This window comes from Mastigoproctus giganteus, chromosome 3 (genome assembly GCF_048544385.1).
Source record: "Mastigoproctus giganteus isolate SK-2022 chromosome 3, ASM4854438v1, whole genome shotgun sequence".
NCBI classification, from domain to species: domain Eukaryota; kingdom Metazoa; phylum Arthropoda; class Arachnida; order Uropygi; family Thelyphonidae; genus Mastigoproctus; species Mastigoproctus giganteus.
The window spans coordinates 214691583-214716937 of record NC_143577.1 but is presented as its reverse complement, the minus strand read 5'-3'; the positions used below and the strand labels follow the sequence as shown (position 1 = coordinate 214716937).

At 34.8% G+C, this 25355-nt stretch overlaps 1 protein-coding gene across 1 annotated transcript in view; it reads left to right on the top strand.

Moving 5' to 3' along the window:
- The window catches only part of Spt6 (transcription elongation factor Spt6), a 301836-nt gene that overhangs the window by 84028 nt on the left and 192453 nt on the right, over nt 1-25355 (top strand). The window contains exons 5-8 of the mRNA XM_090369617.1: nt 1192-1329; nt 8591-8669; nt 15598-15679; nt 20658-20757. Coding sequence (XP_090225743.1) covers nt 1192-1329; nt 8591-8669; nt 15598-15679; nt 20658-20757 — 399 coding nt within the window. The remainder of the gene's footprint in view (nt 1-1191; nt 1330-8590; nt 8670-15597; nt 15680-20657; nt 20758-25355) is intronic.

The following is a 25355-nucleotide window of genomic DNA, read 5'->3' as shown; positions in this document are numbered from 1 at the left end:
AAGATCTGTCGTATAAAGTCCAACATAAATATATTTTCAGTTATAAATTGTGTTACTTCTGAATGTGTGCTTATGATCCTAAAAAAAAAAAAAAAAGTACTTGCATACATGATTAAGGGTTAAAAAATAAAGGTTAAAAATAGACTGCTATTTATATTGATTGTTTCCATTTTCAACCTTATTGAAAGATATATATATGAAATCTAAAATTTTTATTCCTCACACACTGCTTGGTTGCTCATTTAGATTCAGTGTGTTCATCATTCACACAAGTTTGCTAAGTGAGGGTACCTACTATCAGTTTGATGAGGTTCCTATGAGCTTCTCATCAATGTGGTCACAGCATTTGCTTCAAGTTTTTAATGAATAATGGATTTGCCTTTTTGGTGATGCTATTCGATTAAATATCAGTAATTTTAGATCAATTCATGGATATTTTACATTATTTCTTAAGTGAGTATAAGCCTAAGCGTGTTTCTGTCATTGGAGGGGGGGGAAAGCTTCCCTAAGACAAAAATATAACACAGAGAAGCATTTATTATCGTACTTCAGTAACATGTGTTGAAATATAATCCTGTTTCTTTACTTAATTACTGCATTTATATTATAATTGTGAAAGCAGGTTTTAATCTATCGCTTCATATTTTACATCTTCTTATATTTATTTTCAAAGTTGAAAGTTTTTAAATGCTTTACTCTCTTACACATTTCAGTTCATTTCCTGAATAAAGTATAGAAAACAAATTGAACTGTGTAAAGTTTAGTAACTATTTCTGGATTCGGTTTTCAATCCTGTTATCGGACCCGAGAGATGAGAAATTGTTGTGAACAGAAGTATGGAAACAACCAGAAGTAATCTTTCTGCTTGTTTCTTACGCATCAACCTATAGTTGTACATACAAATTCCTTGTTTCTCTGGCCTGATGATAGAATTTCACAACAAATTCTAGAAATGTCTTTTTCTAGAATTTGTTGCATCCCTTATTACATCAAACCCATTTGATGCAATAAGGGATCCAAATACTGCCCTGGCTGCAATATACTGTATCTCATAATTGAGTTACATTATATTGAACAATATAAGTTTTTTACTGTAATTCATAATGAGCAACTACATATTATCTTTATCATTCTCTTATCATATTAGTTACATTTTGTATTTATTTATTTTTTTTAAACTATTTGCAATAGAAAAAGAAATTTCGACGTCTGAGACGTATTGAAGATGATGAAGAAAGTGACGCAGAAGAAACAAGAGATAGCACAAATAGGCAACCTGTTGATGACAGAGAGGCTATTGCAAATGAGCTATTTGAAGGGTCTGATGAGGTGATAAAAAGTTTACTTTATTAGTTTGAATTAACTCATGCTAATTAATGTAAAGCTATAATATGGTTTAAGAGATATGACTTCAGTTATTTGAAATAATAATGACTTGGAACAGCAATGGCAAACCACTGACATACATATTTCAAGGGGCACACCTAGGAAATATTCTAGCCTGCGGCCACTCAAAAAATATATATATTATAAGAAAAGTGTTTTGTTTGAAAACATTTGTTTTATATAAGGTATATCCAGCCACATTTTATGCTGAAATCCTAAGTATAATTGTGCACAAAATTATGAAGCAACAACATTCTGTTAGAAACTTAAAAAGTATTATTTTTTTACCCCTTCCCCATTTTGTGGCACACAAAATTATTTTTGTTTCAGCTTATTTTTGACACACAAGTTTGTCATCACTAAATTAAGCAAATCTTTAGTTTATCAAGACTTTCTGTAGGGTGTTAACAATTTTACTGTCAAATGTTACTATTTAATGCATCAGAGTAATTTATTGTAATTATTATAATTAATAATAATCCTTAAAGTTATTTATTATAATTATAATATTAATTGAACCCTAAAATTCTCACTTATATACATTGTTCATTGATTTACATGTAGAGATATCTTACACAGTGGCACAGAAATAGGGACTGTAGTAGTTAATATGGCCAGATTATGCATTCATCACAAGAAAACTTCCCAATCACTATTCTCATCACCTGTCATTTCCTCCTTGAAATCTTTTCACAATGAAAAGTTTGAGAAGGAACTGAATAAAGCCCATTCAGTTAAATGGACTTTGAACGTTCCTAAATTCTCTGACTCAACTACCTATGAAATAATTTATTCCATTGGTCTACAACACTGATTAGAGGTAAACTTCATGAGGTGTAATTTCATAAAGTTTACTGTTAATCTCTTTTTCTGCCTCCTGCAGTTCACAGCACATTGTAAAGCTTTCTGTTGAATATACCAGTTTATTTAAGCTGGTTTTTTTACTGCCTTTTCAATTTCCTAAATAGCTATTTTTTGCTTTACGTGCAGTAAGTGAAGGCACAGAAAGAAAACTCTTAGACCCCTTCAAATTAGCAAACTTTCCTTTCTAATCCAGAATTTATTAAAAAATGCTGTTTGGTTCACCAAAATAGTTGCCAATCTGCATGTTACAATGAAGAAATTGCATGTGTGAACAAAATTCATATGCCAAGAGAATTCTTGTTAAAAGGGTTTGCTTCTATGTACTCTCTTGAAATATCATGCTTATCTTTAATTCAGCAAATCACTAATTGTTAAGGCAGGATATGCACTATCTGTTGCATTTGAATGTCGGTTATCCGGAATAATTTGAAAGGCCGATCTTTCTTCTTTTTTTCCCTTCCTTCTAATAATGGTAGTACAGTAAGCACCGTGTATAGTGATCACATTTGCAAATTGAATTTTGATTCTAATTAGCCAAAGATCGAGTTTACTACCTGTTTATAACAGATTGTACGACCAAAAACTGCAAATTGTTTTTAATTGTTTTATGGTTGTGACCTTCAGAAATGTGTTTTAGAAAAATATCACAGAGACTAGTGGGTTTTCTTGGAAACCGTGAGAGAATTTCAGATTAGTTTATCTCCAGATTCGGTAAGAATAATATCGGCCCGAAACTGTGATTTATTATTTTTCTCAATTTTTTTGAACAAAACGAAAATGCACAGTTTTAACATAGCAACAGCTAGTTTAGATGAACCAGTGTCTGCTTCAGTGTTGCGTGAAAAAGCATTGTATTTTAATTGAAAATTAAGAGGTAAATGAATATTTTAGGGCAAGCACAGATTGGCTGAAAAACTTTACACTGAGACATAGTATACGTGAACTAGATATTCAAGGTGAGAAACTTTCTGCAGACGATTTGGCAGCGGTGTCCTTTGAAAAGTAAGTTTGCTTCAGTTATAGCAAATTATGAGAAATAAAACATTTATAATGTTCACGAGACAGAATTATTATGGAAAGCATTACCGAGAAAAACCCTAGCGACTAAAAGAGAAATGCCTGCACCAAGTTTTAAGATGAGAAAAGAGTGAGTTACAGTTACTATGTGTGGAAATGCCACTGGGACACAGATTGTCCGTGCTCATTATCAGTAAGTCTTTTTCAAAAAACCGAGGGCATTTAAAAATCTTTCTAATTTTCCTGTTTTGTATAAAAATCATAAAAATACATGGATGGATGTTTCTGCTTTCTGTGGTTTATAATTTTTCTTTTATTTTAATTAATATTACAGGAAAAATTATCCAGAAAAGGTCTGACATCAATTATTACGATTAACTGACACTCTACTGTATACAGAATCTTATCAAGCACTCTTTGAATGCCTAAAATTTGAGCATTTACATACAGTATGTTGAGAGACATGTGCTTCCTCTGGATTCAAGGAATATACTCATGTTGAATGTTCTGTTCTGTGCAGTCTTTAGTGTCCAAATGGCACTTATTTAAAAAAACTGCAAAAAAAAATTTGGAAATACAAAATGAAGTGCATAGATATATACCTAGAATCAACTATGATAAATAATATACATATCTATCATTCTAGGTACATATCTATGCACTTCATTTTGTATTTCCAAATTTTTTTTTTTTTTTTTTTTTTGCAGTTTTTTAAATAAGTGCCATTTGGATATGTACCTAGAATTGCAATTAGACATGATCATCATCAGCCATTTTCAATCCCCTGCAGGATGAAGGCCTTTCCAGCAACTTTCTAGTTGCTGGAAAGGAATGGATGGAACTGGCCATCCATTTACTAACCACAAACTCACGAATTTCATCTGTCCATCTCCGTTATTGTTGTTGTCTTCCAAGTTTTCTTCTTGGGTATCATTCTGTTATTTTTCTTAATCAATCTGTTTTCAAGCTATGTGTCCTGCCCAAGACCATTTCAGTTCTTTAATTTTTATAAGAAGGGTTGGATTCTTAATATAATTCGTTCCATTCTTCACTGCGTAGTTGTAGGGAGTATACATTGGTTCATTATTTTACGTTTCAAAAAAATTGGGATATTGCTCCTCAGTATGTGACTATATTTCCTGAATGCTATCCATCCGAATTTTATTTTCTCTTGACTTCCAGCCATTTATCATTATTACAGCTAATAACTTGTCCCAGATAAGTATATGAATCCACCTTTTCAATTACTGCTCCTTCAATGATTATATTCCTTTCTGTGGCATACTTGTTCATCATTGCTTTTGTTTTAGCCATATTCATCTTTAGTCCGAAATCCTTATTAACTGTGCATAAGATTTTACTCTAATTCCTTGGGATCGTGGCTTATGATCACAACGTCATCTGCAAATCGTAATTGGTTTAGATTCCCCCCATTCACATTGACTCCTTTCTGCAACCAGTATAATCTTCTGAAAGCTTCCTTAAGGGCAGCAGTAAACAACTTTGGAGATATTGCGTCTCCTTGTCGAACTCCTTTCTCAATTTTAAATTTGTTACTATCTTAGTCTAGTGTAATAAAGAACGTAGCATTCTCATATATTTTCTTGAAATCATAATGTATCTATGGATATCTATGCCCTGTTTTTACTGCTCCTTCAATGATTATATCTCTTTCTGTAGTATACTTATTCATCATTACTTTTGTATTAGCCATAGTAAATTCTTACTAACTCTGCATAACTGATTAAGATTTTTGTCTGTTTTTTTGAGATCGTGGCTTATGATTATAATGTCATCTGCAAATCATAAATGGTTTAGATACTCTCCATTTAGACATTCTCAATGACTCCTTTTTGTGACCAGTCAAACAACTTCGGAGATATTGTGTCCACTTGTCGAACTCCTTTCTCAATTTTAAATTTGCTACTGTCTTTTTATAGTCTAATAAAGGAGGTAGCTTTCTTATATATTTTCTTTAAAATCATAATGTACCTATGCCTTGTCTTTCCAGTGCCTGAAACATTGTCTTATGCTGTATGGAGTCAAATGCCTTTTCATATTCCACAAATGCCAGGCATAGTGGTGTTTTATATTTGTTTGCTTTCTCTGTTAGCTGTGATATTACATGAAGGTGATCCATAGTTGAGAATCCTGTTCTGAAGCCAGCTTGCTCTTTCGGTTGATTCTCATCAAGTATTCTTTCTAATCTGTTAGAAATGACCTTGTGAACAACTTGCAGACGTTGGTCAACAAGCTACTTGGTCTATAATTTCCAATTTCTGATTAATCTCCTTTCTTATTCAACAGAATTATGATGGCATTATTCCATTCCTTAGGTGTCACCCTTTCCTAATGTATTTTGTGAAGAGTCTTGCCAGTTTCTGTGTCGTGTCTCTTCCTCCCAATTTTAACAACTGTACAGTAATCACCACCTGGGACTTTTTGATTCTTTATTTCGTTCAGCGCATCTTCTACCTCATCAGGAAGCATATTGGGTATCACAAATGTGTTACTAATTTGTGATACATCTTCACTGCTGGCATCATTCCCTTGCTCCTTATATAATACTTTATAGTAGTCTTCTGCTATATGAATCTCTGCTATTATAAGTACACCCTCGCTATTCTTCAGTTTCAGTATAATTTGCCTTTCTGTATTACTGCTCATGACTGCTTTTCTTATGTTAAATATTCTTATATCCTCTGAGTCTCTTGTTTCTATTATTTCTTGTTTTAATATCTATCATGTAAATTTAGTTCCATTTATTTCTCATTTTTAGCTTAATTTAAACATAAATATAAAAACTAATATCATAGTGTATCTGCTTCCTATAATAATACAAGCAAAAATATACAATTTTCTCAAGCTTTAAATTAAAATTTAACATCCAGCCCACTCTCAGGAATGCAGAGCATTAGATTTTGCCCACGGCAAGGTAAACTATCACGCCATGGATAAAACCTGGTACGTCTGCCCAATAAATAGTACTACACACACAAAACCTAAAGAAGGCAGGAAAATTGAACATTTTCAGACTGACCACCAACGGGATATTGAGATGAGGTACAATGATATTTTAATCTGATACATACCCATAGGGCTTTGAATCTCTTATCACAGTTTGCTGTCATATACGTAAACCACCCTGTTTATTTAAAATTAAGTACAGTACTGTACCTATATTCAAAAAAAAAATTACTCTCATTATTCCAAATTATTCACCAAGTAATTACCTAAAGTTAACCTAACAAAAGTGGTATAGAGATTACAGAAACGGGTATTCCTCTAGTCTGGCTATATGTCTGCTGAAAGTCCCTGGGGAAGTTAGCAGATGTATGGCCATGAGGGAGAATGTTAATTTTCACTGACTTTCGCTAATTTTCTCCAGTATTCTGTAATTCTCCACCTTTCTCTAATCTTCTTTAAATTTACATTAATTTTGTTGTTTTTATATGTATCTGTGTTATATATAAGGCTATCCATACCAGGGCTAGATTTATATATAACTAGCGGGTTGGTTGGGGTCACTACAAACCTGATGCTCCCAAGTAGTACCATAATTTAAAAAGTAATAATGTATAAATAAGTTAAGTATGTATTATATATATATATCGAGTGATCACTGAATTATGTCCACCTACCTAATACTTCGTAGGTCCTCCTTTTGCCCTCAGTACCACAGCTATCCGGTGTAGCATTGATTCAACAAGATGTCGGAAGCATTCGGGAGGTATGGCCAACCAAGCTGTGTGTAATGCAGCCAGCAATGCAGGTATGGAGATGATTGGTGTATCCAGACGCCTGATATTGTGAGGTGATTGGTGTATCCAGATGCTTTTCTAAAGCCAGTTTCTAAATCCTGTTCTAAAGCCAGCTTGCTCTTTCGGTTGATTCTCTTCAAGTTCATACTTTCTAATTTTTTTAGTAATGACCCTTGTGAACAACTTGTTCACAAGGGTCAAGAAAGGAGATAAATCATAAATTTACAATTTCTGATTTATCTCCTTTCTTATGCAGTATTGCATTATTTCACTCCTTAGGTGTCACACCTTTTCTAATGCATTTTGTGAAGAACCTTGCCAGTTTTTGTGTTATGTCTCTTCCTCCAAATTTTAACATCCCTACAATAACTTCATCTTACCCTGGGGCTCTCTGATTCTTCATTTTCTTCAACGCATGTTCTACCTCATTGGGAAGGATATCTGGTATAGCGTATGTGTTACTAATTTGCGATCCATCTTTCCAACTGCTGGCATCATTCCCTCGCTCCTTGTATAATTCTCTATAGTAGTCTTCTGCAATTTGAATTATACCTTTTCTGCTATTTATAAGTACACCATCGGTATTGTGGCCAGCAATGCAGGTATGGAGGTGATCGGTGTATCTAGACGCCTGATATGCCTTTCCGTAGTGTCCCACAAGTGCTGTATGGGATTGATATCGAGAGAGTTCGGAGGCTAATCGATATGCTGGAAGTCAGAAAATATTGGATCCATCAGTGTTTTAGACTGAGTATCTGATAACACACAGAATGCCTGTTCCCCCTCTAAGCCCCAGTTACACATATGGCAGCCCTACATCAGAAAAAAGATAACTGAATCTGATACCTCAGCTCCTCTTACTATAGGAGGAGCTTGGTGTAATCTTGAATGTCCTTTATATTGCCAGCTTCCACTCAAACCATCAGTATACTGTTTACTTTTGTTGGATATGAACCTTCATTACAGCCAATAACAAGCCTTAAAGTCCCAGAAATAAAAGACAAGAAACAGTCTTTCTCTCTGATTTTGAGTATATGTGCATTGGACAATAAGGACATGCACTTCTTTTTTCCCAAAAAAAAGAGGTAAAGCTTATTTGATGCTATAAGATCACCTCTCAGAAAGAGACACAAATACTGAACCTAAATAATGTGTGCCTTTATAACTGTAGTTACTGTTCCTCTGAATCCTCTGCTTTGTAACTGCTGAAGATTCACAGTAACATTAAACATAATCTGCTTCCAAAAATGAACCTATTGTAACAGGTGATTTTTTCATTAAAACAATAGTGGTTTATTCAAATATGCTCCTCTACTGGTGGCCATTGCAGAATGGTTGTTTAAAGATTCCTGAATCTAGCAGCATGAGTAAATTCTAATGCACTCATTCCACATCTTTGCTGTAACTAGATAATCTGCAGTTGTTCATCAAAAACTGTATAATAGAGCAGTAGAGATTTTATTTATTAATTGTTGTGGGCTAAGATTACTATTTGAACTGAATGTTTTTTTAAGCAATTGATCCAGATCTCTTATTTTTGATGATATATTTCACTTGATTAGGAAGTTGAACGTGAAGTGACAAAACCTGTAGAAGAAGAAGATCACTTTAAAAGTCTAGAGGAGTCCGAATTAGAGTCTGGTAAGTTTTTATTTTTAAGCAAATTTTTAATTTATAGAATTAGAAATAGATTTCCAAAATATCTTTCATTTACAGATTTAAACTGTGAGTCATAGTAACTATATAAGTGCAATGCATATAGAATGTAATAGTAAATATTATTGTGATGGGAATATTATTAATTTGCATTTATTTTTTCTTTTCTACCTTTATTTATAGATCGATGAGCCAAAACATTATGACCAGTGAGTCATTATGCAAATTGAAGCAACTGCAGGTGAACTGTGGCGCGACATGGTATAAAAAACACCTGATCCTGAGCTCCGTTAATCAGTGTTACTCTTGTTCTTCAGATGGAAAAGGCAGCAGGCTCAAGCAAATTTGATAAAGGCCAAATTGTAATGGCCAGACGACAGGGTTAGAGCATGTCCAAACGGCACTGCTGGATAGGTGCTTACGGTCAGCCATGGTTAGTACCTATTGAAAGTGGTCCAAGGAGGGGAAACTCACGAACTACCGGCGAGGTGTTGAATGACCATGGCTCATTGATGCTTGAGGTGATAGAAGGCTCTCCCATATGGTATGTGGCAACAAAAGGGCGATTGTGGTTCATTTAGCCAGTAATTGGAATGCTAGTGATGGGAGTAATGTGTCACAGTACATCGAATCCTGCTGAAAATAGGGCTGCATAGCCGCAGGCCACTCCAAGTGCCCATGCTAACAAAGGTTCACTGGTGACAGCACGCGAGCATCGAAACTGGACTTTAAGTGATTGGAAGAAGGTCGTCTGGTCTGATAAATCATGTTTTCTGTTGCACCATGTGGATGGCCAGGTATGTGTGCATTGTTTTCCTGTGGAAGTTATTGCGCCTGGATGCAACGTGGGATGAAAACAAAGGCAGTGGTGTCATGCTTTGGGCGCTGTTCTGCTAGGATACCCTGGGTCCAGCATCCATGTGCCGGGCACTCTGACCTCTACCACCTACTTAGACCTCATTGCTGACCAGCATCCATGTGCCGGGCACTCTGACTTCTACTACATACTTAAACCCGCTCATTGCAAATCTCATTGTTTGAGACTGGCTCACAGAACATGAGGAAGACTTCCAGGTATTGCCCTAGCCTCCAAATGCCCCAGACATCAATCCCATTGAGCATCTGTCATTTGTGTTGGAACAGCAACTCTGCTCTGCGGCTTCTCAACCACGGACCTTACAGGAGTGAAAGGATCTTCTGGTCACGTGTTGGTACCAGATACCACAAGACACATTTAGAAATCTTGTAGCGTTCATGCCTCGCCAGGTATGAGCTGTTTTGGCTGTAATGTGGAGGAGCAGCATCGTATTAGGTAGGTGGTCATAATGTTTTGGCTCGTCGGTGTATATTATTTTGGTGTCTTAAACCCCAAAAAAAAAAACTCCCTTCTCATTTCATCGATCCACTCGCTCCAAATGTTTGTCTAGTTCTGCCTTGAATCTATTTAAGCTATCAACTTCTACAACAGGTGGAAGTTTGTTCCAGCAATCAACCACCCACTGGCTAAAGGCAAACTTCCACACATCTATCCTACATCTGTTTTTCTTCCATTTGAATTTATTCCCTCTCAGATGATTATTCTGAGCAAGAGGAAGAATCCCATCAGCATTGAGCATGCTCAAACCATTCAAGGCTTTATACACCTCAGTCAGATCACCTCACAGGTGCCTAGTCTCCAGATGCTGCAATTTGCAGAACTTAAGCCTTTCTTCATAAGAGCAACCCGTTGTTCCCCTAACCAATCTCATTGTCCTTGTCTGTACTTCTTCCAGCAGCTCTACATTTTTCATAAAACGAAGCCTCCAGACCTGTATGTAGTACTCAAGCAGGGATCTGACCATTGCCTTATACAAAGGGATAATCACCTCCTTATCCCAGCTAGCAAAATTCCTGTATATCATTGACAAAACCCCATGCTCTGGCCACCTGTCTGCACTGCGCAGAAAACTTCATATCTGACTGCACAATTCCCCTTAGGTCTTTTTCGTTCTCCATTACCCTGAGTCTAGTACCGCAAAGTCGGTATGTTACTCTGGGGATACTGCTACCCATATGCAGTACTTTGCATTTGTCAATGTTAAACTTCAATTGCCACCTCTCAGCCCATCTTCCCAACTTTTCTAGATTCTGTTGCAGTAGCATGTTGTCATTAGCAACCCTACCAACCTTTGTATTGTCTGTAAATTTGAACATTAAGCCTGCTTTATCATGATTAATATCATTAATAAATATAGAAAACAAAAATAAGCACAACACCAAAACCTGAGGAACATTATTCTGCAAAGAGCAGTGTCCATTGATTACCACTCTGTCTTCTCCCACTCCTTCATACATTTATCCATGTGCAACAGTATCAAAAGCTTCCTGAAATCCAAGTATATGATATCAAAATCTTGTCTGACCAGTTTTATTGGTCAGACAAGATTTCTCCTTATCAAACCCATGTTATGTCTGAACTATAAGTGCAGTCTTCTCTTGATGATCCTGCAGCACTTCTTTAACCAATGACTCCATTATTTTCCCCATAACAGAAGTTAAACTTACAGGTCAGCCTTTGATTCCCCTTTGTGAATTGGGGATACATTTGCACATCTCTGGTCTGTGGGGACCTCCCCTGAATCCAAGGATGCTCTCATAATTATGGCTTCTTTTACTAGAAGCAAGCAAAGGGTTTGCTTGCTTCATTACCTTCTCCTTTAATATAACTGGATAGATCGTTTCACCTTAGTTGCCTTTCTTATGTGTAAAATTCTGGCATTCTCCTCCCTAAAAGACTCCTCATGTGTGAATGTATATGCGAATACTCATGCAGTTTGTCAGCAACCTGAGCAGGATCATTAACAGTCGAACCATCTATATCAAGTGGACCAGTCTGATTCATCCCTTTCCTTCTAGAGTTTACATAAATAAAGAAGTCATTGCTGTGTTTCTTTGCCAAAGATTTCTTGTAATCCGCCTTCGCTTGTCTAACCTCCTTTGTGACATATTTATGAAAAATGCATCCCATGCATTTTTCTTCTCTGCCACAAGTCTCATTCATTTATAGTTGGTAATCACATTACGTTTGTTTGACTAATTCATTTAGGAGATTATTGTTTAATTGCACATCTCAATTTGGAAGAGATTTTAATGTTATTTATTTTGTTTAATGTCTGTGTGATAGGAATAGGGTGCATTGTTTGAAGCAAGTACCAAAGTAACTAAGTTTGTGCATCATGTCATTAAACTATGCATATATTCCAGGCTTCATCTGAATGTACCTAGAAAGAAATACTAATGTTTGAGGAATAGAGGGGTACAGGTATCCTGTGTGTTATCAGACACTCAGCCTAAAACACTGATGGATCCAATATCTCTCTATTACAGAAGATTTAGGAGAAGTCCGGTTGGCCTGCCTCCCTAAAATCCACTCATGCACACCTTCTCAATGGTAAGCCCTGTTATGTCACTTAGGTGGCAACGAACGTGTAGAGTGGTTCTCTTCAAGACGCCTGGTCAGCGTGAAGAGGAAAAGACCAAACCCTCCAGCACATGAGAGCACAACAATACAAATGGCCCTCAGTCCCCAGCAGCTTTCACTCTCGCTCTTACGGCAGTGAGAGGATCAGAGTGGAAGCAGGGGGTGCTAAGAATCTCTGGGTACGATCAGGCTGCCATGCACGGAAACTGAACTTGGCCTGTTATAACGTACGATCACTCATCGGTGAAGACAAGATATTAGAGCTGGAAAAGGAATTAGAAAATGTGAATTGGAATATTATCGGTTTGGCTGGAAGAAGAAGAAGAAAAGAATCACTTATAAGTTTATCAAGTGGAAATCTGCTGTACACCAATGGAAACAGTGAAAGGAGTGAAGGTGGAGTTGGGTTTCTGGTCCATAAAGATTTTAAAAACAACATTTTGGAATTCAAAAGTACATCACCAAGGGTGTCAAGACTAATACTCAAGATTTCTGAGGTACAAGCTAAAGATTATAATGATTTATGCACCAACATCGAGTCATGATGATGAAGAGGTTGAAGAAATGTACACCGAAATTGAGAGTCTTCTAGATGAGCAGAAAACCCACTACACTATTATTATGGGGGACTTCAATGCTAAGGTTGGAAAAAGGCAAAACAGCGCAGAAAGAGGAACTGTAGGACATTTTGGGATTGGTGAAAGAAATAAAAGAGGTGAAAGACTTGTGGAATTTGCAGAATCTCAAGGACTGTCAGTAATGAACACTTTTTTCAAGAAAAGGGTGAATAGAAAGTGGACATGGAAGAGTCCAAATGGATTAACAACTAATGAAATCAACTTCATCCTCACTAACAGAAGATATATTGTGAATGATGTTACCGTCCTGAATAAAGTAAACGTTGGAAGTGATCACAGAATGGTAAGATGTACACTTGATATAGATGTAGGAAAGGAAAGGAAAAAACTGACTCGAGTAAATAATACAAAGGTCTTTGAGATAACAGAGGAGGAGAAAAAGCAATAGATTTTTTTGGCGCATTAGCATCTAAGGCTATAATGCGCCATCTTCTGCAGACTGCTCAGGACCAAGATATCGACGAGGAATATTACAACTTTCTGAAAGTGATAAAGCCCAAGAAACCTATAGGGAAACAGAAATCCAAAGAAGAAAAAATTAGTCAAGAAACACTTGTCATGATGAACTGAAGACGACAAATGAAGAGCAAGAAAAACACTGTCAGGGAGAAAATTGAGTATACTGAGTTATGCAAAGCCATTAGAAAGAGACTCAGAGAGGACATAAGAAGGTTTAACACAAGAAAAGTAGAACAAGCATTAAGGGAAAACAAAGGATTTAAATCAGCAGCCATGAGCAGTAATACAGAAAGACAAATGATACTGAAACTGAAGGGAGCGGTGGTGTACTTATAAACAGCAGAGAAGGCATAATTCAAATAGCAGAAGACTACTATAGAGAATTATACAAGGAGCGAGGGAATGATACCAGCAGTGGGGAAGATGGATTGCAAAGTAGGAACACATACAACATACCTGAAATTCTTCCTGATGAGGTAGAACATGCATTGAAGGAAATGAAGAATCGGAAAGCCCCGGGGGAAGATGAAGTTACTGTAGAGTTGTTAAAATTGGGAGGAAGAGACATAACAGAAAAACTCGCAAGGCTCTTCGCAAAGTGCATTAGAAAAGGTGTGACGCCTAAGCAGTGGAATAATGCAATCATAGTTTTGCTGCATAAGAAAGGAGATAAATCAGAAATTGGAAATTATAGACCAATTAGCTTGTTATCCCACATCTACAAGTTGTTCGGAAGGGTTATTACTAACAGATTTGAAAGAATACTTGATGAGAATCAATCGAAAGAGCAATCTGGCTTTAGGACAGGATTCTCAACTATGGATCACCTTCACGTAATATCACAGCTAATGGAGAAAGCAAATGAATATAAAACACCATTATGCCTGGCATTTGTGGATTATGAAAAGGCATTTGACTCCATACAGCATAAGGCAATGTTTGCACTTGTTTTTCGGTCACTGGAAAGACAAGGCATAGATACTCCATATATTGTGATTTTGAAGAAAATATATGAGAGTGCTCCCTCCTTTATTAGACTAGAGAAAGACAGTAGCAAATTTAAAATCGAGAAAGGAGTTCGACAAGGAGACACAATATCTCCGAAGCTGTTTACTGCTGCCCTTGAGGAAGCTTTCAGAAGATTAGACTGGTCGCAGAAAGGAGTCAATGTGAACGGGGAGTACCTAAACCATTTACAATTTGCAGATGACATTGTGGTTATAAGCCACGATCCCAAAGAATTAGAAGAAAATCTTAATCAGTTATGCACAGTTAGTAAGGATTTTGGACTAAAGATGAATATGGCTAAAACAAAAGTAATGATGAACAAGTATGCTACGGAAAGGGAAATAATGATTGAAGGAGCAGTAAATGAAAAGGTGGGGTCATATACTTATCTGGGACAAGTTATTAGCTGTAATAATGATAAATGGCTGGAAGTCAAGAGAAGAATAAATTTTGGATGGATAGCATTCAGGAAATATAGTCACATACTGAAGAGCAATATACCAGTTTTTCTGAAAAGTAAAATAATGAATCAATGTATACTCCCCACAATGACTTATGGAAGTGAAACTTGGGCACTCACCAAAAGAATGGAAGAGAAGCTGAGAACTACACAGCGAAGAATGGAACGAATTATATTGGGAATCAGACTGTTAGATAAGAAGAGAAACACATGGATTAGGCAGCAAACTCAAGTAAAGGACATTCTTATCAAAACTAAAGAACTAAAATGGTCTTGAGCAGGACACATAGCTCGAAGACAGGATGACAGATGGACTAAGAAAATAACAGAATGGTACCCAAGAGGAGCTTGAAGAAAACATGGAAGACAAAGGCGGAGATGGATAGATGAAATTCATGAGTTTTTGGGTAGTAAATGGATGGCCAGTGCTCAAAACAGAAGGAACTGGAAAGTTGCTGGAGAGGCCTTCATCCTGCAGTGGATTGAAAATGGCTGAGGAAGATGATGATGATGATGATGAGGAATCAAAATAGTAACAGGGTAGGCCTTGGACACTGATACTATCTTGGTATTTTTAGATTTTATAGATAAATTGGATGGGTTTTCGCTTACTGATAATACCAGTATCCAACTTTGAAAACATTGTGCATTAGGTGCTTTTGTATTAAACAAATATAATATGAACCCCATCTTTTTGACTAATTAAAATATGGAAAACTTCACCTTAGATTTGGATATTTGTGATGATTAATTGAATCTTTTGTATAAGTTAAATGATAAAATCATATAAATTAGAAGAAAAATTTGAATGAGTAAATATTAGGTGTTTATAAAAAAAAAAGTGGGAATTAAAATAACACATTTATTTATTTATTTTTTTTACCGTAGAAGAGGATGATTTCATAGTAGGTGATGATGGACAGCCTATTGCCAAAGGGAAAAAGAAGCGGCATGTTAGATATACAGATGCGTAAGTTTTTTTTTTTTTTTTTTTGTTGTTGTAGTAGTAACATCCCTCAAATATTTTGGAATGACTAACTAATTTTTGTGTTATTGCTTATTGATTGCATTCAGTTTTTTAAGAAACCTTTTAACTGAACCCTTATATGTTATCATTTTAAGATATTCTTAAATTTTTTACCAAATTAGGTGTTGAACAAGTTGCATTGTTCAATAGGTTATGCTATCTGTAGTCTTAAGTGACAAATACATATTAAGACCTCACACATCTGTGATTAACCTGTACATGGCTAACTGTCCTGACTGCTGGCTAGAATAAAGAATGAGCTATTATTTTCGATGATAAATTACTTGTGATAGATCGTTGGGATCCTCCTGGAGATTTATTCCATCCCCATGTGCTGATGGAAGAAATCTTCAATTAAGAGATCGTTATTAGTTGGTACTCTATGGCATTAGTGGTAGAATCTTTTGCGCCTTTTATCTACAGTCATGTGGACAAGATGATGAGTTATCCAATACTTGTTTCTGCAACGAAACAATGACTATATCATTTAAGGCAGAAACAATAATTTCTTGACACAAAAACAGATAAGGACTGGTCACTATGGTACAAAAATCAAGGAAAATTATAAATATTCGTAATGTAGATTATAAACCGTCCTCACCCACCTAAATCATTCAGTAGAGAATATTTTTGAGATGATTATCTTCAAACTAAATCTGCACTTAGTGTAGTAGTTTCCATTTTAGCATGATGTCTAGAAACATTTTGTTTCTATCTGTCTAGACAAGTAAAAACTTACAAATGACATACAAAACCTGAAATGAAAGGATTAAATTGTTATATATTTCTAGGTTCGGTATGCATTAATTTATAAGAATAAAGCATATCAATTCTTTCTCCTTTAACAAAGTGCAAGCATCCAGTTATAATAAGCAGATTTTGTAACTAAATCTGTTTTTCTCTTAGAGTGACCACAGTAAACTTAACAATAACAGTATGCTCTAGCTCAGGGTTAGACATAAATATTGTCAATGACTTTGGTAAGAAAACTGGTTCTAAACAAGAAATTTTCTACACAGCATTTGAAAACAAAAATTACCTGCCTTGCCATAATAAATTGGCCTTTCTTTAAAAATAGTGGTTCACCTTTATCTTGGAAAAAGAATTATTTATCAGTAAATATGAGGCTACTGTTCTTCGAATCTATTCTATTTATCAGTAAATATGAGGCAACAACTCTTCGAAGTAAGTACTCCACTCTTTCTTAAAAATATTTAAAACTTTCCTATCTTTTAAAATTCATGGGTTTCATTATTCAAACATCTAGAATTCCTCTTGGTACTTTATTCAATACAAAGAAAGATTCATTATCAAGATCAGCTGGACCAGTTATCTGCTTCTTCCAACAAATGGTATATTTCCCATTTGTAAAACTCATATACCTTTAAATATAATGTTACTTTACGTTAAGCAGTGAAATGTTTGTGTAAGCAAAATTAAGATAACAATAAGATAACTTTGTAATTAATATATTTTATCTCAAAAGTTGTCCATTATAGCAAAAAGTAGTATGCTCATTAAAGTTTCATAATGTTCATTCTCACTCTTTTAAACCTTACTGCTTCCAGCAGACTAGCTAACATGCTAACAATTTCATATTTACAGGGGTTGAGGTTTAGATTAGTTTGTAAGAAGTTTTATTTTAGCCAGCGAGTCATTGATTGTTGGAACAAGTTGCCCTTGCAGGTAGTTGAGGCTGACAGTTCAAAGGTCAACTGGATAGTTACCTCTGTGAGGAGGGAAGCACATAATATGTATTTCAAGTTTTTTTTTTTTTGTCAGTGCAGCAAAAGCCTGTGACTTTTTTTGCACTATATGGCGAATACTATTATTGTTATTTGTTTGACACATGTTATTGGGACAGAGAGAGAGAGAGAGATGCCATACATATTAAATTTACAGCTGGGAATTGACATTTGTGTATTATTAACAACAAAACACAAGGTAAGAATACAACAATTTATAATTATTCTTGAGAGAAATATAATCCCTTTTATGCATTATGAACATTCAAAAAGCAATTGTGAACATTCAGAAAGCACTTGTCACTGTGTTTAAAGATATTTTATCTTTAAACTATTCTATTCTAATTTTCCAAATATTTTCAACCTTTTTGTATACACAATCTAGTCATTCTAAATATATCTTCCAGCTATCTATTTGTGTTATATGCCTTCTTATCAATATAATTATGCTGTTTGTTACTTTCTCCTTGTCTTCGTTTCACTTGTTTGTCTTTACACACATATTTTATCAAAAGCAACTATAGAGGTTACTAATTCTATCCTCTTTTTGCAGCTTTCTTTTAAGTCTGCCTTTCACTATAAATTATTGTGAGTTTCAGGCATTCTTACTAATGTGTTACTGCTTTTGCTTCAGTTATACAAATCGATCCAACTACTTTTATATTTCAACTGGATATTTTCCCAACTTAACCATCTACTATGCATTACTTGAAAATTCCAGGTATCTACTCTCTATTTGCAACTATCAACCTTTTTGCAATTCTTTAAGTTATTTTCAGCTTCTTACATCACAAGCATCTGATATTAGTCTCTCTCTCTCTCTCTTATGTAGGTCCCTTTCTTGACGATGGGACTTTACAATCCCAGCTCGCCCATGTAATCTTTAATATTTTTTTCTTAGCTTTTTATCTTTATTCGTCTCCTTTTTTCTCATTCGTAAAGCTATTAGTGCAATACGAGGGTGATATGAATGTTCCTACTGTCCTTAACCTCTCACTATCTTCGGCTTTTTTTATCTACAGTTTCATCCCTTTCCTTTCCTCGCTTAACTCCTTTGCCTTATACCAAAGCAAGGGAGTTAATGCATTAACTTCATATGCATATTCCCCCAAAAATATTTACTAAATTGCGTCATTTGCATATAGCCATCTATTATTGCATCTAGGTTACACTGTAAGCACTTATTTTAATTTTATTGCTATTTTACTTCTTAATTTATTTTAATTTATTCTATTTTACAACATACACTGCATTGGGACTACCTTGTCCATATTTTTTATGAAAGTTCTACTGCTTTATCCTGCTATTTGCTCTCACATATTTTTATTCTTAAATTTCCTTTTCTTCCACAGGTATGGACAAGTATAGAAACACAGTTTTTGATACATGATCAGGTGTAATCCCCAAAAGAAATGCCTGATTATATATCAATATTTATTTTTAGCTAACATCAGATTTTAATTTTATAATTTTTCTCCCCGATTTCTTGGACTTATAACCAAAGTATCCCACCCTTATCTGATGCTTGCTATTACTCCATATATTAGTCTAATCTTTTTTGCTTTACAGTTTCCTTCTCTCCAATTAGCTATCCAATTCGGCCTATAATTTTGGATATTCACATTCTTTCTCTCACCTTCAATATCTCCAATTTCTGTTATCCTTCTCCTATTAGTTTTGGCATTTTGCATAATTTACGCCTCCATCTTTGCACTTTTCAACAGATTTATTACTGTTACCTCATATATATATATAGTGCTTTTTTGTAAAAAAAATAGGTGCCGGTACTCATTCTTTGCTATCAAAAAAAATTCTGTGCCGACACGGATGGCATGCAGTGGGTGTCAGCCATGCCAGCTGCTTCTATCTGTTAAGGATCACGTGACACTGGGCGGAGTCAGCACCCGTCAATCACAGCCGTATCGCTAGCAGTTGGTACGCTATATCCGATACTGAATCTCAACCATTAATTTTATTAAGCATAAATTTATTATACAAGTATATTTAAAATAAGTCAAAGGTGAGTCTTATTTAATAAATAAAAAATAATAAGTAAAATGTAAAAATACGGTAAGTACCAAGTAAAATAATAAGTGAAAATAATTTCATAATGAAGTTTTGGTCGAGATTCAGAAACGGGTACCCCTTCCAGACTGCTAGCGTGATTGACGGGTGCTGACTCCGCCCATTGTCACATGATCTCCTTAATAGACAGAAGCAGCTGGCATGGCTGACACCCACTGCGTGTCACCCGTGCTGGCACGCTGTAAAAATGGTGCCGGTACGCCGCACCGTTGCATACCGTCACAAAAAAAGCCCTGTATATATATATATATATATAAGTGAAGATGATCAAGTCTTTTTATCCTTGAGCTTGAAGGTATTTCCTTTAACCTCTGCATTCAATTCTTTTGGATGTTATGACTGATTTCAACTACATGGTCAGATTATTGACATGTCCATTTAACCAGTATGTTTAACCTGCATCTCTCCTTAAACATTTTGCCTAAAAGAAAAACAAGTGGCACAGAGGGTTTTGGAAGTTTAAAGGTAAAAATAAGTCCTTATCCAAGGTTGCTGAATTTCAGAGGTTCCTGTATACTTTTACACCATATTTCTTTTAATATTTAATATTTTTTAATGCAGCCTTGTTTTTACACATTACAGCATGTGAAGTTATTTTTTTTATGAGAAACATTTGAATGAGAGAGAGAGAGAGAGAGAGAGAATTTTCTAATCTGCATACATTTTGAAGACCCAAAAAATTTTGTTAAGGAATGGGTGGAATCAATCCTCTTATTGCAGTAAATATGGTCTCTTATTATGGCATTTAGAATAGTATTGATTAGAAAAAAAATAATTTCACTGACAAATATTATTAATTCTCATTCTGTGTACCGTAGGGCCCCTCTCTTTGACATTCCACTTTTCGGCAGGGGTTCTGTAACCTAACCCGCCGTATGAGTGGGGCCTAACTGTACATCCAAAAGTAAGATGTTAACAAGTGTTTTTTTCCCCCAACACTTGAAAATACTAGAAATTGAGAAATAGTGATAAATATATTCTCTCTCTCTCTCTCTCTCTCTCTCACACACACACACACACACACACACACACACACACAATTTAAAAATTTTATTATTGTAATTATATCATTTTTATATAATTATTTTTAGTGCCCTTCAAGAGGCTCAGGACATCTTTGGAGTTGATTTTGATTATGATGAATTTGAGCAGTACCGAGATGACTTTGAAGAGGAATTGGAGGAAGAGGAGGTAATATTCTTTAGTGAGCTTCATATAATATGTATGAGCATAACAATTACATGAAAATATGAATCCCCCCCCCTTTTGTTTTTTTGAGGAGGGTTACAAAACTCTAGAGTTTCACTTTGAGACAGATATGCTGAACTTGAGTATGTATAATTTACAGAAATGCTGTATATATAGTTACACACTTTGTTTCTAAATTATATGTGCTCTCAGTATTATAGAAAAATGTAAAATCTTTAGTATCATTGAATTGCCTTGTTATCATGAATAATATTTATACTGTGGTATCTGTTCACTTTTCTTTGGCAGTGTCATCCCCACAGGTCATGTACACCAAATCTTTAACTACTAGTTTTACCAGTTTCTCATCAGTGGGTTTCTTTTTGTTTTGCAATTCACTAAGCAGTGTGATAAGAACCCAGAGGGCTTGTACAGAATAAGCAATGCTATTGGCTGGAATACTAAGTTACTCTTGTTTGTAGTGAAGAAGCTGTGGTTTTTGACAACAAAAGTAGTGTGTTTAGCTTCATCAGCCATCTTTACACAGCTGCCATCTCTACACAGCTGCCATCTCTATGGATTTACAACAGAGAATCTGTCTGTATTACTCGATTTGACCCTTATCTGCTCACTGTCATATTATAGTTGGTGACAAGGATATTCTCCATGCGAAAAGTTTCTTAATCTTTAGGACTTGCATAACTGCAATATTATTTCTGAAGTGATATTCAGACTTCTGTTGGTTATGACAGTTTGCAGACTCCCTTATTGACATAATACCATCTACAAACACTTGGGCTTTCTGATTTCTGGTCTGGTGTTGCTAAAGCTGCAGTCCACTGAGAAACATCCATGATTTGTAAGGGATGATTTGGGGAAATCATTACTTAAGAATTTTATGACTAAGGGAAATCAAGTAGTGATTTCCCTTAGTCATAACTTGCAACAGTCCAACAACAGAGGTGTGGAAACTCTTGTTTGGAAATTTTACAAGCTGAATTGGAGCCTCGCACCTGAATCCCCTTCTAAGCTGATACACATGGCAATCTTCCACGTAGTGATATTTCCGAAAATTGTTTTCTGAACTCCCAAATGTCCTACAATTGTGTTACTGTGGGAACTTGAGGATCCAAACTGTCACACTTTGTAAAACTACTATTGGATCAAGATTGTTAGCTTATCAATTATAAATCTCATCACTTAATTTGATTTAATGTACAAATCAGTGAGTTATAATCTTCATAGTATATACCATATTTCATTGTTATACCATATTTCATTGTTAATTGCCAATTTCACAATTAGTAATAGTCAATTACTATTTGTGACTATTTTGTCCATTACAAGTAATTGTAATTTTGTATTTTGTCCATTACAACTGGTCCACTATGACTGAAGTAATCAATATGCCAAATGTTTGGTGAACAGCCATCACCTCATATGATACTAGAATAAAATAAAGTTGTGCAGTAGAATTTTACTTGAGCACTCCGCATGTATTTGTGTGCATGTGATGTAATTAGAAATATTGCAGCAATGGATTAACACTGAATTGACACATTGATGGGTCATTAAATGGTTTGATGTATATGTCTGCAACTCATCTAAACAAGTATTTCCCAAAGTGTAGTCTGTGGCATGGTACCAGTCCTTGAAAAAAAATATACATATAAATAATGCCATGATCCTGTTATTATCATGCAGCATTCACAGATGTGGTTGGATAGGTCTGGATTTGAATCCTATTGATGTCTGCAGAATTTCTGAAGAACATTTCAATCAAGGCTGTAGTTAGCCGATATCAGGCAGAAGACTCCCAAGAGCGGTTCCAGATTTCACATGCACGGACACACGATCAAGAATGGTGTAGTATAGGTCTGTCTCTGATAAATCTGACGACATCATGAACATGACTAGTCACCTTTGATTTTCTTCAAAAGAAGTATAGAAATAGATTGAGTGCTGAACCACTTTTGAAGATAAAATTATGTTCATTTTGCTCCTGACATGAAGTTTCTGTGTGATTTTAAATATCACCCTTCATGTTAGTTTTCTTAGTGATATAAAAGCTATGAAGTGCACACATAATAAACGATGTATTATTATAAGATTAAAAGTAGAATAAAAATTATTAATTTTTTTGGTGATATAAGAAATTAAAAAGTGAAATAAGAATTAAAACAAAATTCTCTAGCTATCATCATAACATAACACACCTTTGTCTACAGTTAGTTGGTTTTACTGAGCAGTGCATTTTCATCAGGTTTTTTTTTAAAATGAGGAAAAATCGGCAACAAAGCCCAAGAAATGTTAAAAACAGCTTTCAAAGAAACAAAAAGGCATATATATTATCTTTTATTTATTGCCATTTAGTGTAGCGGCCAAGAAAATACTAATACTTTTGCAGATGATGACTTTCTTTGAAGAAGTTTCTCAAGTATAGTTCACTAGTGCAACCATTACATATTTGTAATGTAAATACACCAATTGCATTTGTTTTTAATAATAAATCACTTTAGTTTAAATAAACCAAATGTTTTGGAGCTCTTTGATTCCCTCATAAGTGGCAATAACAAAGAATTATTAGATAAGATAAAACTCACACACTAACTTCTCACATTAAAGAGTATAAAGGAATAAAAAAAATAAACGTGGGTACTTAAGGTCCTACTAACAAAACAAAAAAAAAAAAAAAAAACCAGACTATACCGCTTCATTGTTTAAAACACCAAGAACTATATTTGGTCCTGAGTCCACTATGACAGATAGTGTTTTCATCACTTGTTTGGATGCACAAGATGCAGTGGCACAATATGTCTCTGTACCTGAAACCCAACAACAGGACAGTGGTTCTGAATTTCTTCTGTGTGTACTCTTGAGGATACAAAGAGACAGCCATGTAGGGATACTTTGGCATCTGTTTTAAAAGACAAATTTATTATTTAATATCATACTCCATTTTAATGGGAAGGCATTTCTTCTGTGATGCCTTCCCATTAAAAGGATACAATTACATGTATCCTTTTGAATTTCAAAATCAAGAGTGAGGGTGTTTAAGTATTCATGTTTGAGAGACCATGATTCAAGCCTGCATGACTACTAAACATGGTGATGTTCTTGTATGATGATGCTCTTTCTTTCTTTCTCTATAATGAACTCCTGATCATCTGTGCTTATCTCAGAGTATAAACAGAAAAATTATTATTATAATCATTTCTACTGTTCCACCAACTTTGATGAATTTTAGTTTTGGTTTCATTTCTGATAGTTCTACATATTATATTCATTGGTTCCTTGTGATTATGCCATTCAGGATATGTGTTTTTCTTTTTAAACTTCTGATGAGGATCTTTGCAAAAAAAGAAAAAACCCATCTAACTGATGATATCAATTATTTATAACATTCCAAATTATTAGTATTTGTGTATATTTTTTATTAAAAAACAGCCTACACCAACACCAAAGTTTTTTTTATAAAGCTTTGATCTCTCATATTAAGATTCACACTACAAGCTGCTTCAAAACTGTACTATGTTGTCAAAGCTGTACCACTCAGCCTGATGTAATCATGTGAGTTTAGCGTGGTTCATTTCCTTGTGACTTCCAATGACCCAACTTTGATGAATTTTAGTTTTGGTTTCATTTCTGATAGTTCTACATATTATATTCATTGGTTCCTTGTGATTATGCCATTCAGGATATGTGTTTTTCTTTTTAAACTTCTGATGAGGATCTTTGCAAAAAAAGAAAAAACCCATCTAACTGATGATATCAATTATTTATAACATTCCAAATTATTAGTATTTGTGTATATTTTTTATTAAAAAACAGCCTACACCAACACCAAAGTTTTTTTTATAAAGCTTTGATCTCTCATATTAAGATTCACACTACAAGCTGCTTCAAAACTGTACTATGTTGTCAAAGCTGTACCACTCAGCCTGATGTAATCATGTGAGTTTAGCGTGGTTCATTTCCTTGTGACTTCCAATGACCCAACTTTGATGAATTTTAGTTTTGGTTTCATTTCTGATAGTTCTACATATTATATTCATTGGTTCCTTGTGATTATGCCATTCAGGATATGTGTTTTTCTTTTTAAACTTCTGATGAGGATCTTTGCAAAAAAAGAAAAAACCCATCTAACTGATGATATCAATTATTTATAACATTCCAAATTATTAGTATTTGTGTATATTTTTTATTAAAAAACAGCCTACACCAACACCAAAGTTTTTTTTATAAAGCTTTGATCTCTCATATTAAGATTCACACTACAAGCTGCTTCAAAACTGTACTATGTTGTCAAAGCTGTACCACTCAGCCTGATGTAATCATGTGAGTTTAGCGTGGTTCATTTCCTTGTGACTTCCAATGACTGTATTCTTGTTAAAATGATTAGTTGTGAACTCCTGGAACTCTGTGGACATGCTAACATCAGGCATTCTTGGTGTGATGCGCACTATTATACTCAAAATTACATGTATGCTAAAGATGCTTATTTTAATAAGCAGTGCTTCTTAATCATGACTTTTCTAACAGCAAATGTCTCTTTGTTATACTTTATTGGGAGTATAAAAATGGTAAAAAAAAAGTACATT